We start from the raw sequence: 25,697 nt of genomic DNA, 5'->3' as shown, positions 1-25,697 counted from the left end.
TTTGAAGCTGCGGGTTCAGGCTGCTGTTCAGCCGTTTGGTTCGAGCTGGGAAGGGTTGTGTCACAGGTTGGCGGAACGAGCCATACAGAGTTTCCAGTCTGCATATAAATCATAAATGCTGTTCTGCTGCTGCACCTACAGTACTGACACTGCTGTTGAGTTCAGCTAGTATGCACAGCAGTGAGTGTACAAGGCATTGGGACATGTTCCTCAAAGCAAGACTGTGTGTAACTGAGGTTTCCTCTCATTAGAGGCTCTACCGTATGTCTTTGCGGTAACAATGACTTTTGTCAATTTTGCTTTCCAGAGGCATTTGTAAAGCTGCTGCTCTTTCCCCAACAGAGATCTAAGCTGACAGGAACAACAAAAGTCTTTCAGAAATGTCAGCCACAGCAGAGACAAGGAAAACAGCAACTAGTCCTATCTCCCCATTCCTCCTCTTGAGCAGCTTCAACTATTGTTGGAGGGAAATGTGGTAGATTTTACTCTTCACGCTTAAGTCTTAGTCTCTCGCTGTAGTGTTAATGTACTGTATTTTAAGGGTTGAAGCAGATAACAGAATTCTGTTGTGGCACTTACTGCTTCTTGTCCCAGTGGTCTCCTATGAGCACAAAGAGAGCCACTTATCGGGGGTTACCTTCAAAATATGGTTGGGTTTCCAGGCATCTTTGTTACATGCTTATCTGTATCAACAAAGCGAGGTTTCGCTTTCCCCAAGTTGCCCCCCTGTTAATTCCCAACCCTGGTGTGACTGAACATGCTGAGTGCCTTTATCAGTCTCACCAGCTTTGATGTTATTTGATCCTGTGACTTGTTGCCTGCTATAGGATCACGGCTCTAATGATGGGGTATAGTTCATTGCAGAGAACTGGACCAAGGCAGCCTGATAGTTTCACGTTACTGTAGGTTGTTGCTGGGGGGTTTTGTTGGTTTAGTTTGGGTTTTTCCCCACAGTTATTAACTGGAGCTGAGCTACATTCCAGACCTCTAAGCCATCAACTTGTTATTTACTGGCCACTTCACTGACATCTGTGAGTCTCTTATTGTTTGTCACGTCTTATTTTTTCATCCCAAGGTCTAATGGTTATGAAGACAAATAAAATAGTGGTTTCTCAAGGCAAAAGTTCCCATTCTTTGGAGATCAATAAGACTTTTGCCTTATTCAGCTAGGATGGCATCTATTCCTATATCAAGTGGTTCTATGTTTCCTGCCATTTTGTCACTTTTTTGGGGGTTCAGTTTGTTTTTTTTAATTTCTGTCCTCCTCCAAATGACTTGTAGAAGCGAGACAAATTTGAACATCCCTGCAGCGTTTTGGTTTCTTGACTTCTTGTCAGCCCAAATGCTTATATGCTCACCTCTTGTAATTCTTGCACGCTGATTGACAAGCTGCAGTTACAAGCCCGTCTGATGGGAATCAGATTTGTATGCTTTCTAAGAATCTACTAAGCATTTCCAATTAGGCACACTGGTACTGTGCAGAGCAACGTGGTTCTTGCCTGTAGGCTTCGATCACTTAACAATTTGGTGGCGGCTCAAAAGAGCTCGCAATCTCTGTTATTAGATTTGGGGCTTTTTTGCAGACCTTTTCTGCTTGAGCTCTAATGTCTAGGTGCAATAATAGGTCGTGCAGGGAAGGTGCTTTGCATAATTGTTGATTCTGTTAATTTCTAATTGGGTCTTATTGAGGTCACCAATTCTGTTCTCTGAAAGTCCTGCTAATTAAGATCCAACCTTGAAGAACAAAGAGGCTGACAGGGGAGGTTAAATGATGGAAAACTGTAATTTAGCAGTGGAGCATTCAATCTTAATGTATCAATATTAATATTAGTATCAATTTTAAAAAAATTATTAATAAATCTTTTCATTTATATCCCTATGAAACCCTTTGCAAATTAACTTTTCATTGTATTGGGCTGTTCTATGGTCCTGTTTGCGGCATTTTCTCCCTCTTTAAGTGTGGTGTATAATCTGCTTCGGGGTAATATTTGTGGGCTGATGGATGTCATGAGCCAGTTATTTTATACCAGTGTCTTGCAACCAACTGAAGATTGCTATTAACTTGCCACTTGTCATCCGTGGCGGAGTTTTACAGCTGAGCAGTCTGAGCGTTGTTGAGAGCTCTGGTGGAAGGGCAGTGCTGCTGATCTTCCCAATGCCCTCACCAAGGGACCCTTTGAGTCAAGTCTATGTGGAGGCATGTCCCCAAGTTGTGGGGTGAGCCCTTCCACGCAGCCGATGGGCATAACTGATTGTTGCAGACAGCATCTACTCGTGTCCTATCTTCTGGGTCAGGAACCCAGACAGTATTGGGGCCCTCAATTCTACCTTTGAACTTGGGAGCAGAGACTTCGTGGGGTGACACCAGGACCATGGGAGCAGTGTGCTCTTTCTGGGAGTGAGGGGACAAGTTTAGAGCTCTGGTTGCAGGGATGCAGAGTGTGATGGTTTGGGAGGCTGAGGGGTGTTATGTTAGGGGTTTGGTTTGGAGAATCTGAAGTGCAGCGATAGGGCAGATGCGTGAGGCTGGGATGGTTGCAGACAGAGAAAGAGCTGCTACGGGTGGATGGTACAGAACAGAAAGTTCCTGAGGCCATCATCAATGCCATAACCACTGTCTCTTTGCAGACTAAAGAAGATCTACAAGGAACGTCCATCTTTTACCAGAAGATTTCTGCATTTCTAGCCTGTACGTGGCTTCTGGATGTTATCTGGTGGAGGGCAGAACTGGCCAATTGCTTCCAAAACCAGCCATGTCCTCTTCTTTCTGAAATTCCCCCTGTCCTGCTCAGTTACGTCGCTGCTGTTAATCCTGATCCTCAGGTACTGTACAGAAATGCTTGGACTTCTGGTAATTATTTTTTTCTCATTAGGTCCAGTAACAGTTGTTGTTCTTCCAGTGCTAACAGGTATTCTTATTTGCTTTAGCTAAGGATTTAAACAGTTTGAAAACAAATGCTTCTAAGCAGTGTAGATTTCCACTGAAGTGCATGAGGTTACAAGGACATAGCACCTCTTGAAAATCAAGTCCTTAAAATCACTTGCCTGCTTAGAGACATCTGCAAGAACATTCACCTCGTGCTGTCTATAAGTAGAATGATAATTAACTTTTTAACTTCTGTTGGGCTAGCAAGTGCTCCATAACAAATATCCAAGTGAATGAAATGTTACAAGAATTCATTTTACTTTTTGGGGGAGTTTATTCTTTGAGAGCATCCAACATTGCTTTTAGGCCTTTAGCAGCCTGTCCTACCTTAGTGTAAATATTTAGACCAGGTTTTCAAAGAAGCAGTGAACGTGACCCGATTTCCATACTTTTTGAGGGAACATTCCGCTTATTTCTTTCCTATGACATCACCAGCCTTTGGAGAATCATGGTCTTTCCCCAGTATTTCTTAATTGACAAAAACCTTGAGAGACAATTCCAGGGAATGGTAAAGACTGCAATTCTGGTTCACAACGAAGTTTAGTTCTGAAAATAATGTAGCATGAGAACTTTTCTGCAATTTCAACCAGATTTGGGGATTACTATTACTCTGTGAGAATCAATGCCATGAAAGCTTAGGGGCTTAGCAGTGCACTGAAGGTTTATCCCACTACTATGGAGGAAAAGGCAGCTTAATGCTGTTGATTTGCAGTCGCTGTAGCTTTCAAGTAGAAGGAAGTGCTATAAAGCAGTCTGACGTACTTGTACAAGATAAATCTGCTGTACACTTTTAAGGCATAAAATAAGGCATCATTTAAAACAGTCAGGGCTTTTATGCAAATCCCTTATTAGGGGAATTATAAATCATTAGAAATTGAACAGCAAGATAGCAGGCACTTTCTGGGGGTGGATCTTTGCCTTGCTGCCATAGAAAAACTGGAGTCAATTTAAAGACCACGTTCTCTTCCGAAGTTCAAACGCTCTGTGCTACCCGGGTTCCCAGGCCCCATTTACACTGAGATCGCTATGTATCATGGCTTTTTGATAGATGTACCTTGCAGTTAGACAGAAAAGCTGATTTTGCAAAGCAAGGCTCAATGAACCAGACTCTCAGCAGGTAGCAGCTAACCCTGTTGTCTGCCCTGAAGCTTTACAAAGTGGTACCAACTGAGAATGTTCCCAAGTGTCTTTAAATTACAACCAAAAAGTGCCGCATAGAAAATTCAATATCGTATTCTTTTATCTACATTGGTTTGAAGATTTTGTACGAGGCCAGTGATCCATGCTTGCTTTTTATATATTTATATTTATTTTGAGGTGGTGTATACAAAACTAAGTAGACCAAAGGACCTGCTATTACGTATTGGAAAAAATATGCAGTGAATACCTATTTTTGCTCCAGTCAGCTTACAGTTTGAGACAAAAATCCTGATGCGTTGATGAAACAAATGGGTAGGAGTGGAGGTAGAGGGAACATCAGGTAAAATTACTGTCTGCTTGTGTACTGACTGGCTCTGTGTATGATTTTATGAGCAATCATTAGCAGTAATTGTAATAACCTTTAAGCACATTTTTTTTGTTAGTGCATGAGCCAATGTCTTGTTTTCAGTCAATCAGTCTAGTGTGTTTTCAGTCTGTTCTGGACCCCAAACAGCTTGCTTTTTACTTGGAGGTTTTCTTATTAACACTACGCATACAGCCTATTAACCTGCAGTAATTCACTTTTTATAGGAAGAGTAAACTCACAATGCAGTCATTAAAAGCCCCAGGTTAGGTTAGGAGTGACATAATCCCTGTGGAAGTTATTAACTGCGGTGTCCCTTGTCAGCAAAAAGAGGATTGCTTCATTTTAGCATAAAATAAAAGCACTTCCTCCTCTTAAGCCTTAGGATGCAAGCATTAACCTTAGGGATACAGACAACATACGTAGCCAGTGTTGATGCTTCTTTTCCTTGGCCTGTTTGTTCCGTTCAGGCACGCTGCATCTCTCTTGCTCTCTCTCAGTTGTTCTGGACACCGGGATGTTGGCCCAAAGGGTGCAACCCCTAATATTCACCATCTTTTTGGTCACCTTCCAGAGTATCTCCTTGAACTCCCAACCTATACAGGTGCCTGCCATGACGGAGGAGTCAGGGCGTAGCAATATTGCATGGGTGATTGTGTCAGTGAGGTTTCAAGGAAGAAGGGGAACCTCCATCCCTAAGTCAAGGTGAATGAGACTTTTTTTTTTTTTCTTTTCTCCTTTTAGTTCCAGCAAATTGATTTTTCTTGCACCTTCTGGTGATCAGTTCCCAACTTGCTGCTCCTTTAGTTTGTTTCCCTGCTGACTTCCAGCATAAGGGTTGTGTTTTCTTCTTTGGGACAATCATACTGATTAAGGGCAGGTCTACACAAAGTTCCCTCCTTGCTTTTTGCAACCCCTAATATTCACCATCTTTTTGGTCACCTTCCAGAGTATCTCCTTGAACTCCCAACCTATACAGGTGCCTGCCATGACGGAGGAGTCAGGGCATAGCAATATTGCATGGGTGATTGTGTCAGTGAGGTTTCAAGGAAGAAGGGGAACCTCCATCCCTAAGTCAAGGTGAATGAGACTTTTTTTTTTTTTCTTTTCTCCTTTTAGTTCCAGCAAATTGATTTTTCTTGCACCTTCTGGTGATCAGTTCCCAACTTGCTGCTCCTTTAGTTTGTTTCCCTGCTGACTTCCAGCATAAGGGTTGTGTTTTCTTTTTTGGGATGATCATACTTATTAAGGGCACCTGCCCTTATCACTACACAAAGTTCCCTCCTTGCTTTTCACTTAAGCAAAGCTCCGTATTTTTTTTTAATGCAGTTTTGCCTAAGCATAGATAAGAATTCCAGAACTGGGTCCAGGGAGCTAAATTTGCCCCAGTGTTGTAACTCAATGCTGCCAAAAACTTCAAACAGCAGAGGCTGAACGAACAGGAAGTTTGATGTAGGGGAGCAGGCTCGCGGAAAGTACAGCAGCTCTTTAATGTGGTATTTCAGACTTTTGGGATTTCCCTGCTAGAGAGTTGATGGCAACTACGTTACCAGAGGAGCTCTACCTGTATACACATATGCACAAGGCTTGCAAGTTGCAAACTTTTTTTCAAAGACTGAAATAACCAATGTAGCTATGTGGTGCTGATGAAGTTAGACATCGCTGTTTCATGCTGTGGAAAAGTGGCCTGGATGCATCACTTGTTACTTTGTGCACTTAAAGCACCTCACTTAGATGTGTGATTGCCCTAACTGTGTATAGTCTCTGAAAAAGGAGTGGGAGGCATTTCCAGAGGATCTTTCAGATCTGAATTGTGTTTTAGTGCAGGCTTGACAAGAAGACTGTGAGCTTTAGAGTCTGAATGCTGTGATGTTATTTCATTGACAAGCATCGTGGCTTCAGCATCTTCCACTGTCTTTCACTATAACTTCTTTTAACCTCAGTGCTAACAAGAGGCTTGCTCGGAGAACTGCTGCTTAGTACCACATCAGCTTTTCACCCAACTCTCATCAGGCCCTTGCCTGTGGGAGCATTGCCTTTCACGCATCTCACATTGTAATAACTGGTGCTATGCTGTGGTTCAGTGCCTCACGGTGTTGGCAATTACGCAGTCTTGATTTTGGGGTTATTGCCCCATGTGTTCTCTCTTTCTCCTTTCATGCTGGGTGAGAAGCAGCAAACTAGCAGCTTTAAGCTGTACCTAAGCTAGGCCACACAATGTTTTGTGCATGGAGAGCATAGACTGAGCTACCTGGAGTGCCACACAATTTGGCCAGCTGCTAGACCTGATCCACACATTGCTGTAAGCTCTCGGATTCAGTGTATGGCTCAGGGCTGTGCTTTCCTCCTCCAAAGCTTCTGCTGAGCCTGATGCCAAAGCTTGAGCGACTTGATTGGTGAGCAGCTGAAATGGGCATTAGGGAGGGATAAAACACCCAGAGCAGCACCTCTGCATCTGCTTCCCCAAACCGGAGCCAGCAGGATGTTGAGACTTGCAGCGTGGCAGGTGCTGGCCCTAAAGATCAGCAGCTTGAAATCCAGGCTGAAGTTGCAAAACAGGAGGTTTAAAAGGATATGTTCATCCTGCCCTTTGCTTTCCAAATCTTGCTCGTGTCCTGTCTTTATCTGAGTTGGTGCTAAGGGCCAGGTCTTGTGTGCCTGGCACCCTGAGTCTGCTGTGCAGCCTGATAAAGCTGTATAAACAGCTTTGGCAAGAGCATGTCATCTGACTGATGATTCCACGTGGATACGACTCGTCTATGGGTGAGATGTTTGTCCCGGGGCCTCATCTATATGCGTTTATAGAAATTAACCCATAGCTGCATGGCTGTACCTTCACAAGGCAGAAGGTGATGTCCTGGCCCCAGCTGAGTCCTGTTGGAGTTTGTAGTTGATTTTGGTGGGGCCAGGAGTTCAGGCTGTCATTAGTCATTTGTAACTAAAAACCCCTAACCTTTAAAAGGAGAAAGGGCTACAGTGATGTCTACTGGAGTTGGCACAAAGATGCAGGCATAGCTTGGGGGAGGAATAAACCGTTACAGTTTTTCATTCTTCCTAAAATCTGATAACTCACATTTAGATTGTGGCCATTGCTAATTATTCCAGAAAAAGAGCAGCTTAAAAGAGCTACTAAGCTAATGTGCTTAGCAAGTAGTATTGTGCGTGATGGGCACAAAGGGTGGCAGTTACTGTCTCGTCCTTTCTCTTCTGTGTTTTAAGGTATCCCTTTCCCTCTTCAGAAGGGGGGTAAGGGAAGGTGAGATACACCTTCAAACTGCCTGAAATACAGTCACCAGAACTGTACACCTTCAGTAGAAAAGCTCTCAATTAGCTCCCTCTATCCCCAGCGTTTTTGCTGCCTGGGATTTTCCTATTGTGCTTCCACATTTCCTATACCAAATTCTGTAGCCATCTGAAGTGAGCATGCACAATGGGGAGGGAAGATGTGCAGGAAGCAAATTCAAATTTGTGTTAATCTGGATTCTGCAAGGAATGCTACACTAATGCTTTGGGATTCATGACAGCGGGGAGAGGAGAGAGTTCGAGGATGATGCTACCCAATTCAGGGGCTTGATTCGGTGAATCGCATCGGACGTGAGCCTTGCCTGTGTGTTAGCAACGAGGCCTTTGCTAGAGTGAGAGCAGTTCTTCCTCTGCTGCCACCGATGTGGTCAGGGGAGTCAAAAGGCAGAAGTTACGTATGTACAGAATTTACAATCTGTCTCTAGAGGCCCTGGAGGATGCAGCGCCTTTCTCCAAGGGGTTTGAGTGTTGCCTTGTAGTGATAACAGCTCAGCAGATCTTCGCATTGGAAAGTACCTTGGATGCAAGGAGATGAGATTGTGGAGCACATAGAAATTCTTCCCGCAGTTTCTGTTTTCCTGCTGTGGCTGGGAAGCAACTTGAAAGACTCCCTTATAGCTTTTGCTGTCAGATGATCTTTCTTTGTTGTCGGAAATGAGAACACAATACTCTGTAAGCAAGAAGAGAGATTGGATTTGGTCATATTTCTGTATGACAGTTAAAGATTCATGGTTTTGCTGCATGCTGCTCCAGTCTTCTCTAAAATGTGCTTATTCTTGTTTCTGCTCACTATTTTACAACATGTTTTTGTTTTGCTGTGAATTTCCTTCCCATAACTGTCTAGCTTCATCTTGGTAATACTGTCTGAAACAAAGCAGTAGCTCTGGGTTTCTTTTTAACGCTTTCTGAAAGAATGGTGCACGTTCAATCCTAGCTCTGGTACAAATCGGTCTTTTCTAGTGTCTTAAGGTAGCAGAAATCATAATCTGTCCCCCAAAACAAGTAAGAAAAAGGATAATTGACAAAAAACAGTAACTACAAATGGGAGGTTTTGGATATGCCCTCCCTTCCTGCTCTTTCTGGCCATGGCAGTATGGGCGAAGAGGATATCAGTGCTGTGAGAAACCCTGCTTGCTTACAGCGGGGAGCGGGGGAGACGCAGGCGTGGAAATGGTTATGGTTACATGATTCTGGGTTTTGAAGCCTGTCACAGCATATGCCAAAGTATCCCTGGGACTGCTGTAGCTGCTGTTGGCTGACTGTAGGGTGCCTTTCCTCCCTGGTATAATGCCTTTACCGTGAGATGTGAAGTTATTACAGTGCTCTGAGTCTGCAGAGCCTTAGAGAAGAAGAATTTTCAGATAGGTATCGAAGGCTGGACTGCCTCGTCACCATTCTGTGCAGTGTGTGGGGAGGGAGCCGCCTCTCCTCCCCGCCAAGAGACAGGTCAGCATTCGGAGATGATGTATCGGCTATCCTGGGAGAGACTTTCTGAACTGCTGTGTTCGCACAGAAGCTTTGCAGCTACTGTAATGTTGTTGGAGGTGTAAGAGAAGAACCAGCCCGGAGGTGAAACCAGTACAATTCTCACACCTCCCCTCTCTCTCATTGTGCAACATTAAAAGTAGCACCAAAGTAAGCATAAAGATAGTCTCAAAATCACCAAAATTATTTCAGTAAGAGTGGGGTCATGCTGCCTGCCTGTGGAGGGTCCCTCTGCATTGTAGGACAAATAGGGCTCATCTCAATATTGTAAAACAGCTGACTCGATGCAATTCTCTCCTGTGCACATGGGAAAGTTGCTGTTTTCCTGTTTTTCCTGCGCATTGCACAGGAAGGCAGTGTCATGAGTTCTCCACTGGCACATTTCAGCTAGACTGGAAAAAGCAGGGGCTGTTGCACTGCAGCCATCTATGTGTATTTTCTTACCCATGAGGAAAAGGATTTTCTAGGAGAACTAAGACTTTCCAAGCTTATTTTCTGTTGCTTTATGAAATCATATTGAGGCTGGCTGCTAGAAAACAGAATCTGACAGATCACGGTAACAGTTTTCCACAGGCCTTGGTTCCCTGATAGATGTGGCCAGATCCCTGCTCTGGTGGGGAGGGAGGCCGACCATGCATCAGCGTGCCTGGGATCACAGCTGACCCACAGCTTGCACCATGGTACTTCCTAAAGGTCAGCTTTTTACCTTGGATTTCCCAACTTGCATCCTCTGTGTCCTACCTGGGGCCAGATGACTATAATGAAGGGTTCTATGGAAATGGAGGATGGAATTGGTTTGACCGTATTTGTCCTTTCTCTTTTCCTTCTTATAGACTTGAGGATCGTTCAAGGAACAGCTTGAACCCCAGAAGACTGGGGTCTTGCTGCATCCCTATTTACAGGGCCTGTCTGTGCTCACTGTGTCGTGCCAGGGTTGCGCGCAGGAGCTGGCAGCAAACACTGGAAACAGCGAAGATCTTCTGTTTCCTTAAATCAATGATGTCTTACTTTTCCTCTAATATTTTCCACAGCAACCAAGTGCAATATCACAAGTGGAGGCTGGTGAATGATGAATTGCAGGGCAAAATGGACAAATTCATTGAGAGATGTCACAGCTCTTGGTTTGGTGTAGTTGTGTTGACCGAAACCAGGTGAAAAGTGAAATCCCCAGTTCTGCTTTTAGGCAAACATCTCATGAAGCACAGGAAATAGAGGAAGGAAAATACACAAAAAGTTGCCGAAGTAGAAAGGCAGATGTCAGAAGGTTTTTTTTAATATTATTCAAATTTAATTTCATTTTCTAGTGGTTGTTTTTAAACATTTGTAGAATGATATGAAGTGCCTATTGCTTGCGAAGCAGTGCAAAAAATAAATCTCTTGGGTGATTACGCAATTAAAACAGCATTATATGTACCTCATAATCCAGAGTGGATGCTTCTTCATGCAGTGTTAGTCTGTTTTCTATCCATAATAAAAGTCCTGATGAGACTGTGTTGAAATCTAATTCCTTTTCTTCTTTTTTAAAAGGTCTGTCCACAAGATGAGGAAAGATTAATGACTCCTGTGAATCAAAGTAGAGTCTTTAAAAATAGTGAAGCTACTCTGACTTACACCACCTGAACCTAAAAAAGTGACAGTTGGGGTTTTTGTTTGTTTTTTTTTCCAACTTTGGAATGAATCCTGCCCAATGTGAACTCTACCTAAATGCATCCGTTTTTCTGGAATGCTCAATTGTGGCATAGCTATGAACATCGCTTCTTCCCAAACCAGAACTTGACAAACATGGCTTAAAAGCGGTGTTTGATCCTGAACTATGGCCTTGCTTACTGAGCGTGCAGTCACAGCAAATTCTCATGAGTGACACATCCTTAAACTTGCACTTGTACAAGTTGCTTGCTTGGCTGCCCAGAAAATGTATGAGAAGCAGAATAAGGTGCTGAGGTTGGGAAATGCTACATTTCTGTAGAGCTGTGACCTAAATGCCAGGGTCTTTTTGCCTATCCATGTGTGGCACAACAAGACTTACAGATATGCGTCACTTATGGTGACATGAGCACAAGAGACATATCCTGTTTTGGTTACGAGCATGCAGAAGCTCAGGCAATTCTTTCCCTTCCCTTCTGTTTGATCAGTTAGAGCGTTCCTTTAACAAAGCCCTTTTCTGCTGGATGTTCAGCGCAATCGTGGAGAATCAAGGTCTCGAGCTGCTCAGCCTGATCCTGCAGAGCCTTTTGCATGTGACTCCTGTTCCTGTCAGTGGGTATGCTGGAGGGTCCCTGGGTTGGACCCTGGGAACCTTCAGGCTCCCAGGAAGCAGTTGCAGATTCATATTCTTGAGATATCACTTAATTGGAGCTAGCGGTATGGTTGTAAGAAAGCAAATGGTAGATTAATGACACTGGATTAATGAGTTTAATCCATAAATGTGCATCCTTACATGCTCTCTAGCTATAAAATACTATTTTTTCCTAGGCCTTTATTTTGAGGGATCAAGATACCATACAGGTAAGAGATGTCCTTTGTGCATTCCAGGCAGCGGAGAAGGTGTTTGTGGTGCCAAATGGATTTTACTGGCAGACAGTTGAAACCGATGAAAAATACTTCCCTAATAGCAGCGACATCGAGGCTTGCAGAGATACAGACACTGAGGTAAAAAACCCCGCCAAACCACTCCTTTCTGTCTTGTGGGATGATGTGGGAAGTTGAGAGACGATTAAGTGACCTGGAATATTTCAATCCTGTGATTTGGTACAAATACTGATCTTGAAGTATTTCTCACTCAGACTTAAATATATCAGCTGAGTATTTTGTGTCATCAGTATCGATGTGCTGATTGCTCTGAGCCACGGAAGATTAAACTATGAAATGTGCGGGTTGAAGAAATTGCTACCAACCCAGGCGCAAGTCAGTTACAGCAGACAAAATTTTGATAACCCAAACCCACTTGACTGCCAGCCAGTATACAACACAACTTCCAAACTTGCGCTCGGAGACATTTAAAAAAAAAATTCTGAAGCTTCTGGTACTGCCTACCTGACCTCCAGTAACTCTGTGTGTGTGTTGTACAAACAAGTAGGAAGTGATTTTAATCAGTTTAGCCCAGAAGAAGAGAAGGTTAAGGTAACTCAAATTAGTTGATACTTACCTCTGTTTAGGAGTGCATACCAAAGTGTACTGGACCTCCACCCATGTATGATAACTTGTTAACTATGGTAACTCACCTTTCTTAGCTCTTGTGCAACACAGAACACAGCACATTTGATCTGACAGCGTTCAGTTTCCTGCTAGCATTGATTCAGGGAAGTGCAGATCTGTTAAGTTCTTCCTGAAGGCTCAGCAAGCCTGACCAGTTGCTGAGAATGTGCCAGGCTTGCTCCTGAAAGATGCTTGAAGTCCATGATTAGGAGCTGAAGCAATCAGCCGTCAGGAAAAGGCCTCATGTCTTGATTACAGTTCCTCGACTTGCCTCAGGAGTGCTGTTAGTGGGTCGGTACAGACCTTCGCATGGCACGGGCAGGGTGCTCTGTAAGGGAAGGCAATCCAGGACCTGAGATGGACAGCGAGGCAAGCAGGGCCAGCGACCTTGCTGGTAGGGTGCAGTCCCACATTGACCCGCGTTACCCAAGCAAGAAAAGAAGAGCAGAGCAGGTCGAGCAGCAGCAACAGGATCGGTCAGGAGGTCACAGTGACAAGGCTGAGCCAGAAAGTCAAGTCAGCGGGTTAGGATAACGGCCAGAATCGGTCACGTCTGAGACTGGGCCAAGGCATACCTGTGACAAAGCTCAGATACAGGCTGAATCCCAGTGCCTGGCTCCTAAGCGAAGGGGAGATAGGCAGTTACTGAGTTTTCTCAGTGCTGAACATCTGCATTATCAAGGTTGGCCCTGAGCCCAGGAAGCCAAGCCCCAGGGACTCGCAGCAGCTACAGAAAAATAATTCCTTACTGGCTGCTGTAAATATTGGGTTAATATCAAGAGAGCTTGAGCTAGACAAACATAAAGAAATAGAGCTTTTATTCCTAATTAGACCACTTTTTTATGATTTGAGTAAATTTATGTCTTCATTTATCATGATGGTATAAGCCTCATAATGTGTTTATGGGGGAGTAGCATTTCATTTAGTGTCCAACAGTGATGAATTCATTTGGCGTTCACCACAGCCATAAAGCTTGCTGCTGGGCGTAGCGTTGTGTTGCTTTACATCCAGGAGAACCATGCACAAATTTGAGGCCAGTACAATCGTGCTTGTCACATCTACAGCCAGACAATTTATTACCCACAGCACCACACAACTTCCTGGCATAGAGCACCTGCTTTTCAAAACAATACATTTCTTCTGATAGGAACACAAGAGTAATTTGCTTCCCTTCTGGGTATAGACATTCAGTATGTGTTGGTGTAGGTCTTCCTATATGCCAGCGTGGGCTGAATTGGATTAGTCCAGTAAAGATTTCAAAATGTAAATTTGGGACAGTACCAGTGATGTGTATGCCTGTTGGTATTTTTTTTTATGTCAATTTTGGCACTTTTGTAGGTATAAAGAAACAACCAGTTGGTCTGTTATTATTTAACCATCTTTCTGTGGCATGTGAAGTTAAACAGCAGGAGTTGTACGCTTCAGTCTCTGCCCCAGAGAACTTGCAGTTTTTAACGAGTAGGTTTATGTGACAAAAGGCGCAATTATATCGGGAGAAGTAGATTCAATCATAACTCTCATAGTAGTTATGATTCAGTCTGAAGCTAGGAGCCTATGGTGCTGAACTGCACGTAAATATTAAATAAAGTCTCGGTGGCTCTTGCAGCGTAGCTAAAGCATGGGCACCAAAGGTGAGCAGAAGAGATACAGCTGTGTGGTCGTTGAGGGCTTGGAAGCATTTGGCTCATTTCTCCAATGTGCTCTTGCTGTTCAGGTTGCCATGGTATTGCTGTTTGAAACTCTCTTCCAAAGTCCCCTGGCTACCCATCACGTGTTGCAGCTGGTACTCAGTTCTGGTCTGGATATCTGTGGACTCCGCTTGCTTTATCCTCAGCAGGACGTGCTGCTGTCTAGCTCAGGTGAGGTTTAGTTTTCCTTCAGAGATTCAATCATGTGATGATGCTGAGGTGAGAAGGCAAAGATCTGTAAAATGTACTAAGGTGGAGAGTGGTGTGGTGCTGTGGGCATGGGGGAGAGGGTGTCAGAGTTACGTGACCGTTGCTTTGTCCTATATCTTTCCCATAAGAAATGATAAAAGATCTTGGGCTGTTTCTTTCTTTCTATTCCCAGTGTTGAATATCCATGAGTTGAATTTTTAACCCTTGATACATTTTTGTGTCTCAAACTGCTTTAGTTGTTGTTCCCTTGCAGCGATCTTTCCCAGATTGCAGTGCTCTAAGCTCCAGGGTTAGACTCATGTGAGTTAAATATACTAAATTAGTTCCCACTGATTTTCCTGAAGGTTTTAGCTGCAGAAAGTCTAGTCACCCCCTTCCACAATTCTTCCCACCCAATTGCCTATGGGACCTCAGAAGCATGGGCAAAAGTACTGATCTGGCCGTCCTGCAATTGCATTGGCTGATAAGCTATCACCAAAACATCATATTTGCCCTGTAGAAGGTAGTCTGAGGTGGGAAACCAAGAAATTAAGCTAAACAAAAATTAAATGGGTCTCTGAACTCGGATCACTACATCTTTAACATTAGACACCAATGTCTTCAAATATTGGCATGTACTGCTCAAGTCTTTACCTCTAGTCCACAAATAGAAAAAAAAATAATTAAACCTGTCTTAGAGCATGTAGGGAATATTATTAGTTGCTAATGCAATGTCACTCTAGAGCAACAGGTGTTACATTAGCTGCAAAGTATAGAGATTGCCGCTGCGGTATAGCATGGCTTGTACTTTCTTTTAAGCTCAGAAGTTCTCCTGGAAGGTTTGTTTGTGACACCATGACACGCAATCCATTCCTCTTGGGGAAAGGTATAGGCAGGATGAGAGTGAGAGAAATAGGTCTCCTTTTCCTCAGACAGAAGGTGAGTGAAGACCAGCTTAATCGGGGAAAAACTCTCCAGTTTCTCTGCCCCGTTTTTATATTTGAAAATGATAGCAGCAGACTGCCTTCGAAATGGGATTGCAGTTGTCTCAGTGCTGTGCACATAATACGTTCACACTGATAGCTGGAAAAATGAAGGAGGACTCCAGAAATGAATAAGAAAACCATAAAATCACCACTTGTTAGGAGATGACGGGCAGCAGAGCTGCTTCAATGCTCTGTACCATGCACCATTATTTAGGAACATTTTGTATGAAGAGACAATTCATTTGAGCTGAGAGCTGCTATGCAAGTTTGTAAATTAGATTTTTACCCTTAGCTTGAAAACTTCAAAGTTATTATTTTAAATATTTACAGCCAGTTTCTCCATTATCTGCCTGCTCTGGAGACTTACGTTCTGGCTTCTGATTTTTATGCAATAAATAATGTAATTGAATGTTTTTAAACCTCAGGGAAGAAAATGACACACCTTGCTTCTATTTCTAACGTCTGCAGCAAGAACTGCAGAGGAGCCACATTTGCTTTTTTTCTGGGGTTATTTACCAGACCCCAACTACGCTGACAATAGATGTGGAGAAAGGTTTGCCAGGGGCATAGGGAAGAGTTGCTGCAGGGAATGAGGAAAGCCACAGTTCAAGTCCTGGCAGGGAGATAAAGGTGGCTAATCAAATACTTACCTGTGTATGTCGTCTTACCACATAGTACAAAATATGTATTTGATGCGGAAGGGAAAAAATCTAGAAGTGAAGTCTACGAGTTTCCAGTTTGTGATCCCCTTCCCAGTTTTCCCATATCTGATAAAAATTATGGAAAACATCCCTCTCCTCAGGCCCATATTCTTGTCCTGTCTCTCCTTCAATCCCCACAGCCTTCCTTGTGGGCATGAACAACATACTGCACGAGAAGTGAAAGTGCTGACTTCTGTCCCTGCGCACGCTCCTTTCCACAGTAAACATGAGGCAACCAACTCCTCTTTCTTTAACAGACTACCTTGAGTAATCTCAGATTTACTGTTGGGTAAAAATGTGGAGCTGGTTGCCAGCGTATCACCCCCGGGACAGGTAACCGGTAGGTTATTTTGTTGAAGTCTGGCAATGATGGATCTGAAAAGAGCACTTGAGTGGAACGAATGACCTTGGGGTGGGTTGTTCCGTGTTTTAGTCACAGGTATGTTTGTCTTTCACAGAAAAGCTGCCTTCTTCCTATACTTCAGAGACTGGCAAGGTGCCACCAGTGCTGGCATTAGGCGTGAGAGGGCCTAAAGCATGTAGCAGCTTGCAGAATATCATCGGGCCATCCGATCCGCAGCTGGCGAGGGTGACGGACTGCAGTTCCATCAATGCCATCTACTGCAGGAGCCAAGCGGAGCCTCTCGTCTACCTGCCCCGCCTGGACAGCCGTGTGCACAGGGAGCTGTGCCTCTGGTTTGGAGGGAGGGCTGCTGGTGCAGCGCTGCACACTGGTGTCCTGGATCCGGCCTCCCTAGGCAACAACAGAGCAAGGTGATGGCCCTGGATGGTTTTGAACTATGGTTGTTCTCACAGGCAAAGTGTGAGGTGGAGGCCAGGCAGGCACGCAGCTAGCATGCTGTGTCTTTACATGTCAGTCTTCTGCTGAACGTCTTGGTGAACAAGAGCGCAGGGTGGGAGCAATCTGTCTACTTTTATATTTCCAAAGCAGTTGCTAGAGTCCGCAAGAGTCCCTCTCTCACAGGACTGTCTCCTCTGGAGCACATAATAGATGTGTTAAGGTGTCAGGTGTGGGATTCTTGCAGTTGCTTCCCATTACTTCTTCCATGGTAGCTAGGCCTGTGATTCATATGCTTGCAGCACCTGCTCTTGGGCCTTCCATACCTGAAACATCAGATCAGATAGATTTGAGACCCCCTCCAGCTGTGCCTGGTGCTGGAGAAGGGCTGCAAGTGTGTTCTGCTGACTGGCCCTTTGCGAGAAAGCCTGGTCTAGTTTTGCCCTATGTCCCTTCCTTATAAACTCACGAGAGATAAGGGGCTTCAGATGGAAAAGGTTCTTTGAAGGACTATGACAGAAGTGGGGTTGTTTAGCCTGGAAAAAAGGAGACTGAGGGGAGACCTTATCACCCTCTGCAACTGCCTGACAGGAGGGTGTAGTGAGGTGGGTGTAGGTCTCTTCTCCCAGGTAATGGGCAATAGGACAAGAGGAAATGGCCTCAAGTTGTGCCGGGGGGGTTAGACTGGACACTAGGAAAAAACTTTTCACAGAAAGGGTTGTCAGGCACTGGGAAGGGGTCGAGCTGGGCAGATGAGGTGATTAGGGACAGGATTTAGTGGTGGGATGGCAGGGTTAGGGTAATGGTTGGACTTGATCTTAAAGGTCTTTTCCCACCTAAACAATTCTGTGATTCTAAGTGTGTGAAAATGAAGGGTGGCTTATAAATTTTTAACTCTAGCAAATAGCATGAGAGGAGAGCAATTTGGGAACTGATGGCATAGCAATAGGGTGCCAAAAAGTGCTGGGAACAAGTGACATTGAGGAGTTTGGTATCTTGCTCTCAGATGGGTCTGGATATGATTGCAGAGGGAGCTGGGCTTTGAAGCATCTACTAATCCATCAAGCAACCTAGACTGTCTGTGCTCTGTTGTGTGGTGCTACAGGGAGGGGGACCACAGCTCCCCAAGTCTCACTTAGACTATCTTGGACAGAAATGGATTTAACTAATGGTCTTTAATCTTAAGGTTGCTTGGTTTAGAACGTTGATGTTAGGCTGCCAGAATGCCTGGTATTGGCCTTACTCAGCAGAGCAGAGGTGCATGAGGGAAAGTGGTGGGAGGCAGGGAGCAAAGCTTCAGCAGCTCTGTGGAAGTCGCCACTGAGCAGCCCTTGCACACCATCTGCACTGGCAGAGGGAAGGCTGGGTCAGTAGCCTAGGTTCTCTTGTGCTCCTTCCCAGCACGCTATTCCCAAACCTCTCTGCAGCTTTTCATTGATGAAGATGAGTAGTTTCTACAGCACAAAACAATCACTTCCCTTCCTGCCAGTCTTGCACCTTTCCTGTACAGAGACTCAAACTTAAGGACGCAGGAAGCACGTTTAATCCATGTGTGTAAATGAAGGGCTCTGCTGCACTCAGAGGTCCCTTTCCTCTGGAGGATCAGAGTAGACTGGCCTGCAGAGGGAAGAAAAGAGGCACTTGTCTCTCTTTGGCTGCTGAAAGGCACCCCTGTGGTTGTTCCAAGCATAGGTAGATCTGTGGCTTGAAGCATTTGTTTTACAGTGCTTTGTCAAAAGATTTGGTTTAGGGCTTCAAGGAATTTCCACCAACCAAGAAAATATCAAACTGCAGGTCTCCTCTCCCTGGCTGCCATGCTTGTCACACAGGGCTGTGTGATCACTTGGGATGCCAGCCTCTACACCAGGGTTTTCAGGCCCTGGGCATCTCCTTCTAATATTGCTGAACTGAATAAATGATGCTGTGGTGAAACTCCCCTGCAGAACGTTCAGACAAGGTCCTGCACCTGCAAGTTCTGGACAGGTTTTTAAAGATCCCTTCTGATCCTGGATGCTGGGTACAGCGTGGCACGCTGTGTTAGTGGCAGCAGGCTGGAGGTGAGGTAATCTGCAGTCCTGTTGGTGATTTCTGCAGAGTGGCAAAGTGCACCCATGTAGAATTAATCTGATGCTCGTGGAGGGACTGCGTGTCAGAGTTCAGTTCTGCTCGGCCATGAACGGTGGCTGTCATTATTCTTTCTTTTAAGCTTTGAAAAAAAATCAGCTTGGCAAAGTTTTGTTCTCTTGATTTATTTGTTTGTTTTCCTCAGGGATGCTTTTTTCCTCTTACAAAGATGATGAATTCTGCTCCTCTGGTATAACCTAGCCAGTCCAGAGCGGCGCTACATTCTAAATAATGCACTTGTCTTTCTCCTAATGCTGGTAATTTGGCCCATTGGGAGACAAGAATACAAACTGCAACTCGGATTGCAGTTTTCAGATTATACTTGCAAATGCCGTGATCTCCTGGGAGTGAAGAAGCAGGATGTATTCCAGCCAGCTCAGGGGTGGCAGGGGATGAGGCAGGCGGGTTTGCCTGAGCAGCCTGCGCTTCACAGACCCAGCCAAACTGTTTCACAGGCTGCAGTTTGCATTGCTGTCAGTCCCTGGCGTGTGGAACCACACCTTCTGTTCGCCCTGCCGGGATTTGGTCCTTCTGGGTGTGCAGGAATGTTGTAGAGGTTTCACTGCCATGAACATCTCTGCCAGACTTGATTGTGCTTGTTGCCCAACACAAACCTTTAAAACTGGTTAAACTCTAGCTAAAGAACCAAAAGTGAATAACAACTATGATGTATCTGTGGGTAGGAAAAGCTCTGGTAATACAGCCCAACGTATTTTTTTGATTCCCAGATTTCCTTGCCAAGCTGGCTACTTTGCATTAGCTACTTCTAATTGAACATGAAGAGCCTCAGGGGGAGTAATATAAAAAGATGTTCAGTCAGAGAGACCTTGATGCAGCTTGTGTCATGGCCAAGGGATTGAAATGGCTTTTCCAGTAAAGCAGTTTTACCAAAGAAGCTTCTGTGGCCCTGGGTTTGTTGCAGAAAGTAGGTTTGAGTCAGGACCCGGCGTAACAGCTTTTAATGCTTATTGTGTTTCTTTAGTTCTCAGAGCCCTTCATCAACTAGGGCAGAAGCAGATGAAGAAAAGGTTGATCTCCAGGGCATGGTGCTGTCTCGACCTCCAGCGATGCTTGTCTCAACTACCAAAGGTCAGTTAGGGAATGAATCTTCAGGTTTTATGGCTCTCCTTCACCAACAATATTACCTTACTCCAGCCCACCTGGCTCAGGAAATTCTGCCTCCCTGGATTGCTCGGTGCTGTGACCTGGCCAGCTCTAGATCCAGGAATGAATCTCTAGTGAAACACTGCTGCCTAAAATGAAGTGACAGCGGAATGTTATCAGCTCATCCTCCTCATGAGAGTAGCTGCTAGAGTCCTTGTAGGCTGCTTAGATTTCACTGAAGGGTAAAAAAAAAAAAAAGGAAAAAACAAACAAACAAACCACCCCATGGGAAATTTCTGCACACAGGAGCCTGTTCATCAAAGAAACAGTTATGTGAAGACCTAACAGTGTCCTTAAACTGCATGTTGATCTGATTAGAGATCATCTACTCTATGGGTGAAGAGTTTAATATAATTATTGTGGTTATGAAACGGTTAAGACCTCATTCAGGGCAGGATTGACCACAGAATCAGACAAGATGGCACTTCATGGGGCTAATATTAACTGGCTATCACCTGGCTCTGCCCCAGGTGATACCTAGCTAGCAGCAAGCTTACTGTGTTCAAGGGAAACCTGCCAAGACACACAGTGCTTATAACTGGCTAAGAAGGATCTGTGTGGCATAGGGGTGCACGCTGTAGCAGGCCAACATGCTGACAGTCTTCTGCAGTGGGGTCTGCAACAGCAGATCTTGGGCCCAAGTGATTTTTAGACAATGCTATTAGAACATTGCTATCTGGTTTCTACTCCCACAGCTGAAGATAGTTTCACAGGAAAAAAAAACCTGAGGGATGTGGAAGCTCAGCAGCTGTTGGGGAGAAGATGGCAGAAGGAAAGCAGGGTTGTACTGACATAGAAAGAAGGCACAGAAAATTATGTTGCCAAAGGAAAGAACGTATGAGAAAAGAATGAAAGCATAAGCCAAAAAGATGAAAGGAGCGGAAAGTGATAGAGAAGGTGACAGAAAGAAAATAAGTCTCACCTCTTGAGATACTCTTTCATATAACTAGGCACGTTAACTCAAGTAGCTTGGCAGACAGCCATTGGCTCTGTGTTATTTGGGATTGGTATTGATGGCAGCTGGTTGCTGCTGATGGGATGAGTCACATTTTCTGCCTCCCCTTCCTTTTATGGCCATTAATGATTCACATTTGATGTGGGCTGCTGAGTTACACCACACCACGTTCCATCTGTATTTGGGCTCAGGAAGTCACTTTCAAGCTTTGCTTCTCAGATAGATGATTGCATTGTGACACTTAGAAGAGAAGCTGAAAATCTGGTCTAGGAGCAGACACCCTGTGGGGTTTTAAGGAAAGGAAGCGTTCCGTGACTCCTTCCCTCAGGTCTCCAGCAGCTTCTCTTGGAGGCAGGAAGATATGCCCATGCAGAGTGTGCAGAACAAATATATTGCTGCTCCCACCAGGTACCTCTGCCCCTTCTCAGTAATCAAAGTTTTATTGACCTTAGCAGGTATTCTTGTTGATTTGGGATATGTGTATGTGAAAATTGGTTGGGGTTTTTTTTATCAACTAGAGAGGAACCAAAATCTTACCACCTGCAACACTAAATTTTGACAGTTCACATATAATGAATGTGACGCTAATGTCAGCCTGCCTCAAAGCCTGCAAAATTAAGGCCCTAAAGCCAAACAGTAATGTTAGGAAAAGAAACACCCTGCCTGTTCCATCCCTAGTAACAAACACCAGCCCTCCCTTGTTTTGTTGCTGTTGCTTTGAACTACCAGGCTGAGCCTTGGTCAGATTCTTGGGGGGACAGATATCCATATCTCAAAGTCTAGAACCAAAAGAAACATTCACTGCTGATAGTCCTACCCCCAAAACCAAGCGTAGTCAGGACACAAAGACCAAAATACTTCCAACCCCATTCTATAATTTTATTAGAGCTGAGAGAAGTTAACAGGGCAATGTAGAGGAGGAAACACATGTAGAAGTGATAATGAGGATTTGTCTTCAGAGCTTGCTCTTGGCAGGTTATGGAGATCTGAATGTGCATTGTGTACAGGGGAAAAAAGTTGTATTAGGACTAGAGCATTGTACTAATGAAGGTGATGGTAAAAGCAGAGATTCAAATAAGGTCAGAACAAAACAGAGACTACAGGTAGATCAGAGGCTTCAGGGAAAAGTCTTGAGCTTGTCCTGTAGTACCTAAGACAGGGCTTATACACTGCTCCAGAGGTCTTGTAGGCTCTTTCTCCTGAGCTTGCTCATAGCATGTGTTGCCACCCTGTTGGCATTGGGCTTGGGGTTCAACTTGGAAAAGAGGAGTCTAAAAACCTGAGGTTCCAACCCAACATAAATTCCAGTTGCTTCGACAACCTTACCTGCTGAGTTGAGGGATACAAGGAGAGCACAAGCAGCCAGACCTAGTGGATGAGAGTCAGGTAGGAGAGAGCAGGCTGATACAGTTATCGTGGTAGCCAAGGACAGGAACCTGCGAAGCCACAGATGGTACCAAACCAAAGAGTGAGCTGAGGTCGTGCTCACAGGCTGGTCCAAAGATTCAGGAGCCCATGCTACAAGGCAAGCTCTGGGATGAAGGTTAAAGACAGGACTGAAGAAGGGACAAGAGGAAGCAGAAGGTAGTGCTGAACAAGACTGTAGAAGCTAGCTACAGGCTAGGACCGCCAACAACAGCAGAGAGGAGTGGCTGGAGTTGCCTCATGCCCTTTATAGTGGACAAGTTGCCAGTTGGTCTTGTTGACCTTATTTAGTTACTCATCGGTGTGGCCAGGCTTATCAGGTCCTTAGTCCTTGAGGAAACTGACTGCTGTTGGATTGTCAGCTGTAAGGGCAACAGTGCAAACACAGCCTGGCAGGGGCTGACGCACAGCGAGCACGTGAACTGAGAGCGTGGATACCTCAAAGACAGATGAATAGCTCATAGATGGCTAGACTGACCTGATGAGACAGACTATCTGGGGTAGATGACTCATAAAGGTATTATCGATGATGCCATAAGCTTTTCCGTTCTAGGTTGGCCTCCAGTAGCAGTCATTATGAGCTGGATAGAGCAAATAAACCGTAAAATACAGTGTCACCATTTGGGATGTGCTTCAAGTTGGAACTAGCCAGTGTGAGAGTTGCCTTGCGTTGTTACCACAGCTTCTGTGGAAATAATACGCCACTTTTCTTACCCTCTTTTTGATCTAGGGGACGTCATTTTGATGGTGTCGCCTCTGGTGTCTCCTCATGCATATGGTAACGTGATTTCAGTCTGTACTTATCGGGGATTTGTTCTGCAAGGAATCAGACGGATGCGGCTTTCACCCAAGCAAGCCATTGCACTGAGCATGACAACAAGTCAGGTACCGGACGGAACACGCAGCTCAGTTGTTGGGTTACCAGTTGGTCAGAAACTAATTATGCTGTGAGCTTATGGATGTGTGAGCCGCCACTCCTCTAGTAAATGTTCTCAAGGACACTCATTCTCTCTTTACTAGCTAGCCAGCACTTATGTTCTCCACATTCCTGTGAGTGGTACTCTGCTTGCTTTCAGTGATGGTTTTTTTTTTTCTTCAGTAGGAAAATCCCACCAGGTCTCAGCCTCTCACTGAGAACAGAAGTGTAAATGCAGTCAGGCTGCCTCCTACTAAGACAAACATGAATTTTACCATTGATCTCAAAATAAGCAAGAGCAGGCAGTAGCCACGTAAACCAAAATAACAATTTCTGATGTGCTAATGTGTATTCAGGAGAATAGTCTTCATCTAACAGACTGCTGTTTGATTACATGCTTCGCAGTCCCTCTGGGACTGCTTGTGGCCTTTCAGCATGAAGTCCCCTAGTTTAATGCATTCCAGATGGGTTGCGAAAAGAGCTTTCCTATTGTCAAAAATAACAATTTTTTTTCTTTTTCTCTGAAGCTCTGTCTGACATGTTGATAGATTTGAGTTAGAGTGCAGCTGGCATTTTGACAAGTCAGCCTAAGGAAACAACAATGATCATAAATGCAAGATTTCAGTCAAACTTACATATGCGACAAGTCTGCTTCTGCACTTCTTACATGATAAATCACCCAGGAATCATATGGCACTTTCTCTTACAGAGGAGTGGACCCCTTACTTTGAAGTGTCCTGCTCAAGATTGTTTGCTATGTAAATCAGGAAATGCATCGTGTTGCAAATAACGCTATCCCTGCCCATAATATTTTGTAGAATAAACATAACTTACTTATGGAATAGTACAGCCCAAATAGCCAAATACTTGGAAGCATGCTCCTAAAAAGCCATTTAAGAATGGCCACAGCAGCAACGGTTGCTTCAGTGTGCTGTTTGGGGCAAAATGTTTCTGAAAAATCATCCCTTCATTTGGGAGTGAAGATAATTTTTTTGCATGAGTGTCTTGGGATGGTACCACATATCAGCTGAGTTATAACTGTTGTGGTTTTAGTCTGGCCCAGTTGCAGGGCAGAATGTTTTTATGTTAAGCCTCTTCCCTGAGGTTTAAATTAAGTTCCTCTGCCTCAGGAATAGGTGATGCATGAACACCCAGTTGCTGGAAGTTACTGTGGCTCAGCTGGTGAGCTGTATCTTGTTATGCCATTGTAACTTAACTATTTGCTTGAGCCCTGTAGTGATTACATCTGGGTTTAGTAGTCTTGATATGGCCCTTGTTATTTCAGGCTGCTGTATTTTGCCCTGGCAAGGTTTCAAGTTCACCTGCTACCAGTTCTGCAAGCGGAGAGTGCTCCGCTGAACCACGCGTGCACTGTCTCATTTTGTTGCTGAGAAAGGAGAACGTTAGTCATCATATTCCTGCATTGGTAAAAGGTAATGCTTTCATGGCTCAGCAACCTCTGAAAAGGAGGTTTGCATTTCGGTGTGTGTGTGCTAAACGTTAACAATCTGACCATAGCTATTACGTTGCAGGAAAGATTTATTGAGAACATCAGGGCCTGTTTTGCTGTATGTCTCTCTAGACCCACATGTACATCGGTTGGTAATACGCATCCAAAAGAGCAGGTTGATCTTTTTCAGTTTTTTGATCTTGAGTGCTGGAGTCCTCTTGAACTTGGAATCAGAGAGTAATTCATGTTGGAAGGTCTCTCATCCAATGTCCTGCTCAACACAGCATCAGCAATGAATTCAGATCAGGATGCTCGGGGCTTTTTTTGGTGAGGTCTTGAAAATCTGCAAGAATGGAGACTCCCACACCTCTCTGGGCCTTTCTTCTGATGCTCGACTGTCCTTATGCGGAACTGTTTTTCCTTTATGTCAAGTTGGAACCTCCTCTGTTTGAATCTGTGAGCCTTGTCTCTTGGCTTCCCTCTGTACACCTCCATAATGGGCCTGGCTTCATCTCCGTAACCTCCTCTCGGTATTCTTATTGCACAGAGAGGTAGGGTGGCAAAAATACGTATGTGCCACTGAGCCTGAAGATGGCACCTGATCCTATCAACCTCAGCCCTGAGGTCTGCATACTTGTGACTTCCAGGCATCTGAACCGTAACTCGTTTTATATGTAGGGACTGCCAAAAACCAGACAAGTTGCTGCCCCAAGTCTTCTTGCTTGAGTCAGACTCAGTTCTGAGGCTCTGGTTCAGGAAAAGCATTATTTGGTTTTCTTAAGGATGAGCTGACATTGGTCTCAAGTGAGGATGATCACAGGGAACAAGAGTGACCAGTGGGAAACAAAGAACCCGCCCTGCCTGCTGCTTCCCGCTCTGGCAGCAGG

The 25,697-nt window shown here is 44.6% G+C and overlaps 1 protein-coding gene across 1 annotated transcript in view; it reads left to right on the top strand.

Annotated features, from left to right (window-relative positions):
- CUNH16orf71 (chromosome unknown C16orf71 homolog) overlaps nucleotides 1–25,697 on the top strand; it is an 89,000-nt gene that overhangs the window by 37,213 nt on the left and 26,090 nt on the right. The window contains exons 11-15 of the mRNA XM_035889683.1: nucleotides 14,128–14,272; nucleotides 16,436–16,751; nucleotides 19,883–19,989; nucleotides 23,175–23,329; nucleotides 24,646–24,793. Coding sequence (XP_035745576.1) covers nucleotides 14,128–14,272; nucleotides 16,436–16,751; nucleotides 19,883–19,989; nucleotides 23,175–23,329; nucleotides 24,646–24,793 — 871 coding nt within the window. The remainder of the gene's footprint in view (nucleotides 1–14,127; nucleotides 14,273–16,435; nucleotides 16,752–19,882; nucleotides 19,990–23,174; nucleotides 23,330–24,645; nucleotides 24,794–25,697) is intronic.

The sequence above is a fragment of the Egretta garzetta genome, unplaced genomic scaffold (genome assembly GCF_000687185.1).
Source record: "Egretta garzetta isolate BGI_Z169 unplaced genomic scaffold, ASM68718v1 scaffold372, whole genome shotgun sequence".
NCBI classification, from domain to species: domain Eukaryota; kingdom Metazoa; phylum Chordata; class Aves; order Pelecaniformes; family Ardeidae; genus Egretta; species Egretta garzetta.
Note: the sequence above shows the minus strand (reverse complement) of the source record. Positions and strands in the feature narration are given on the sequence as shown.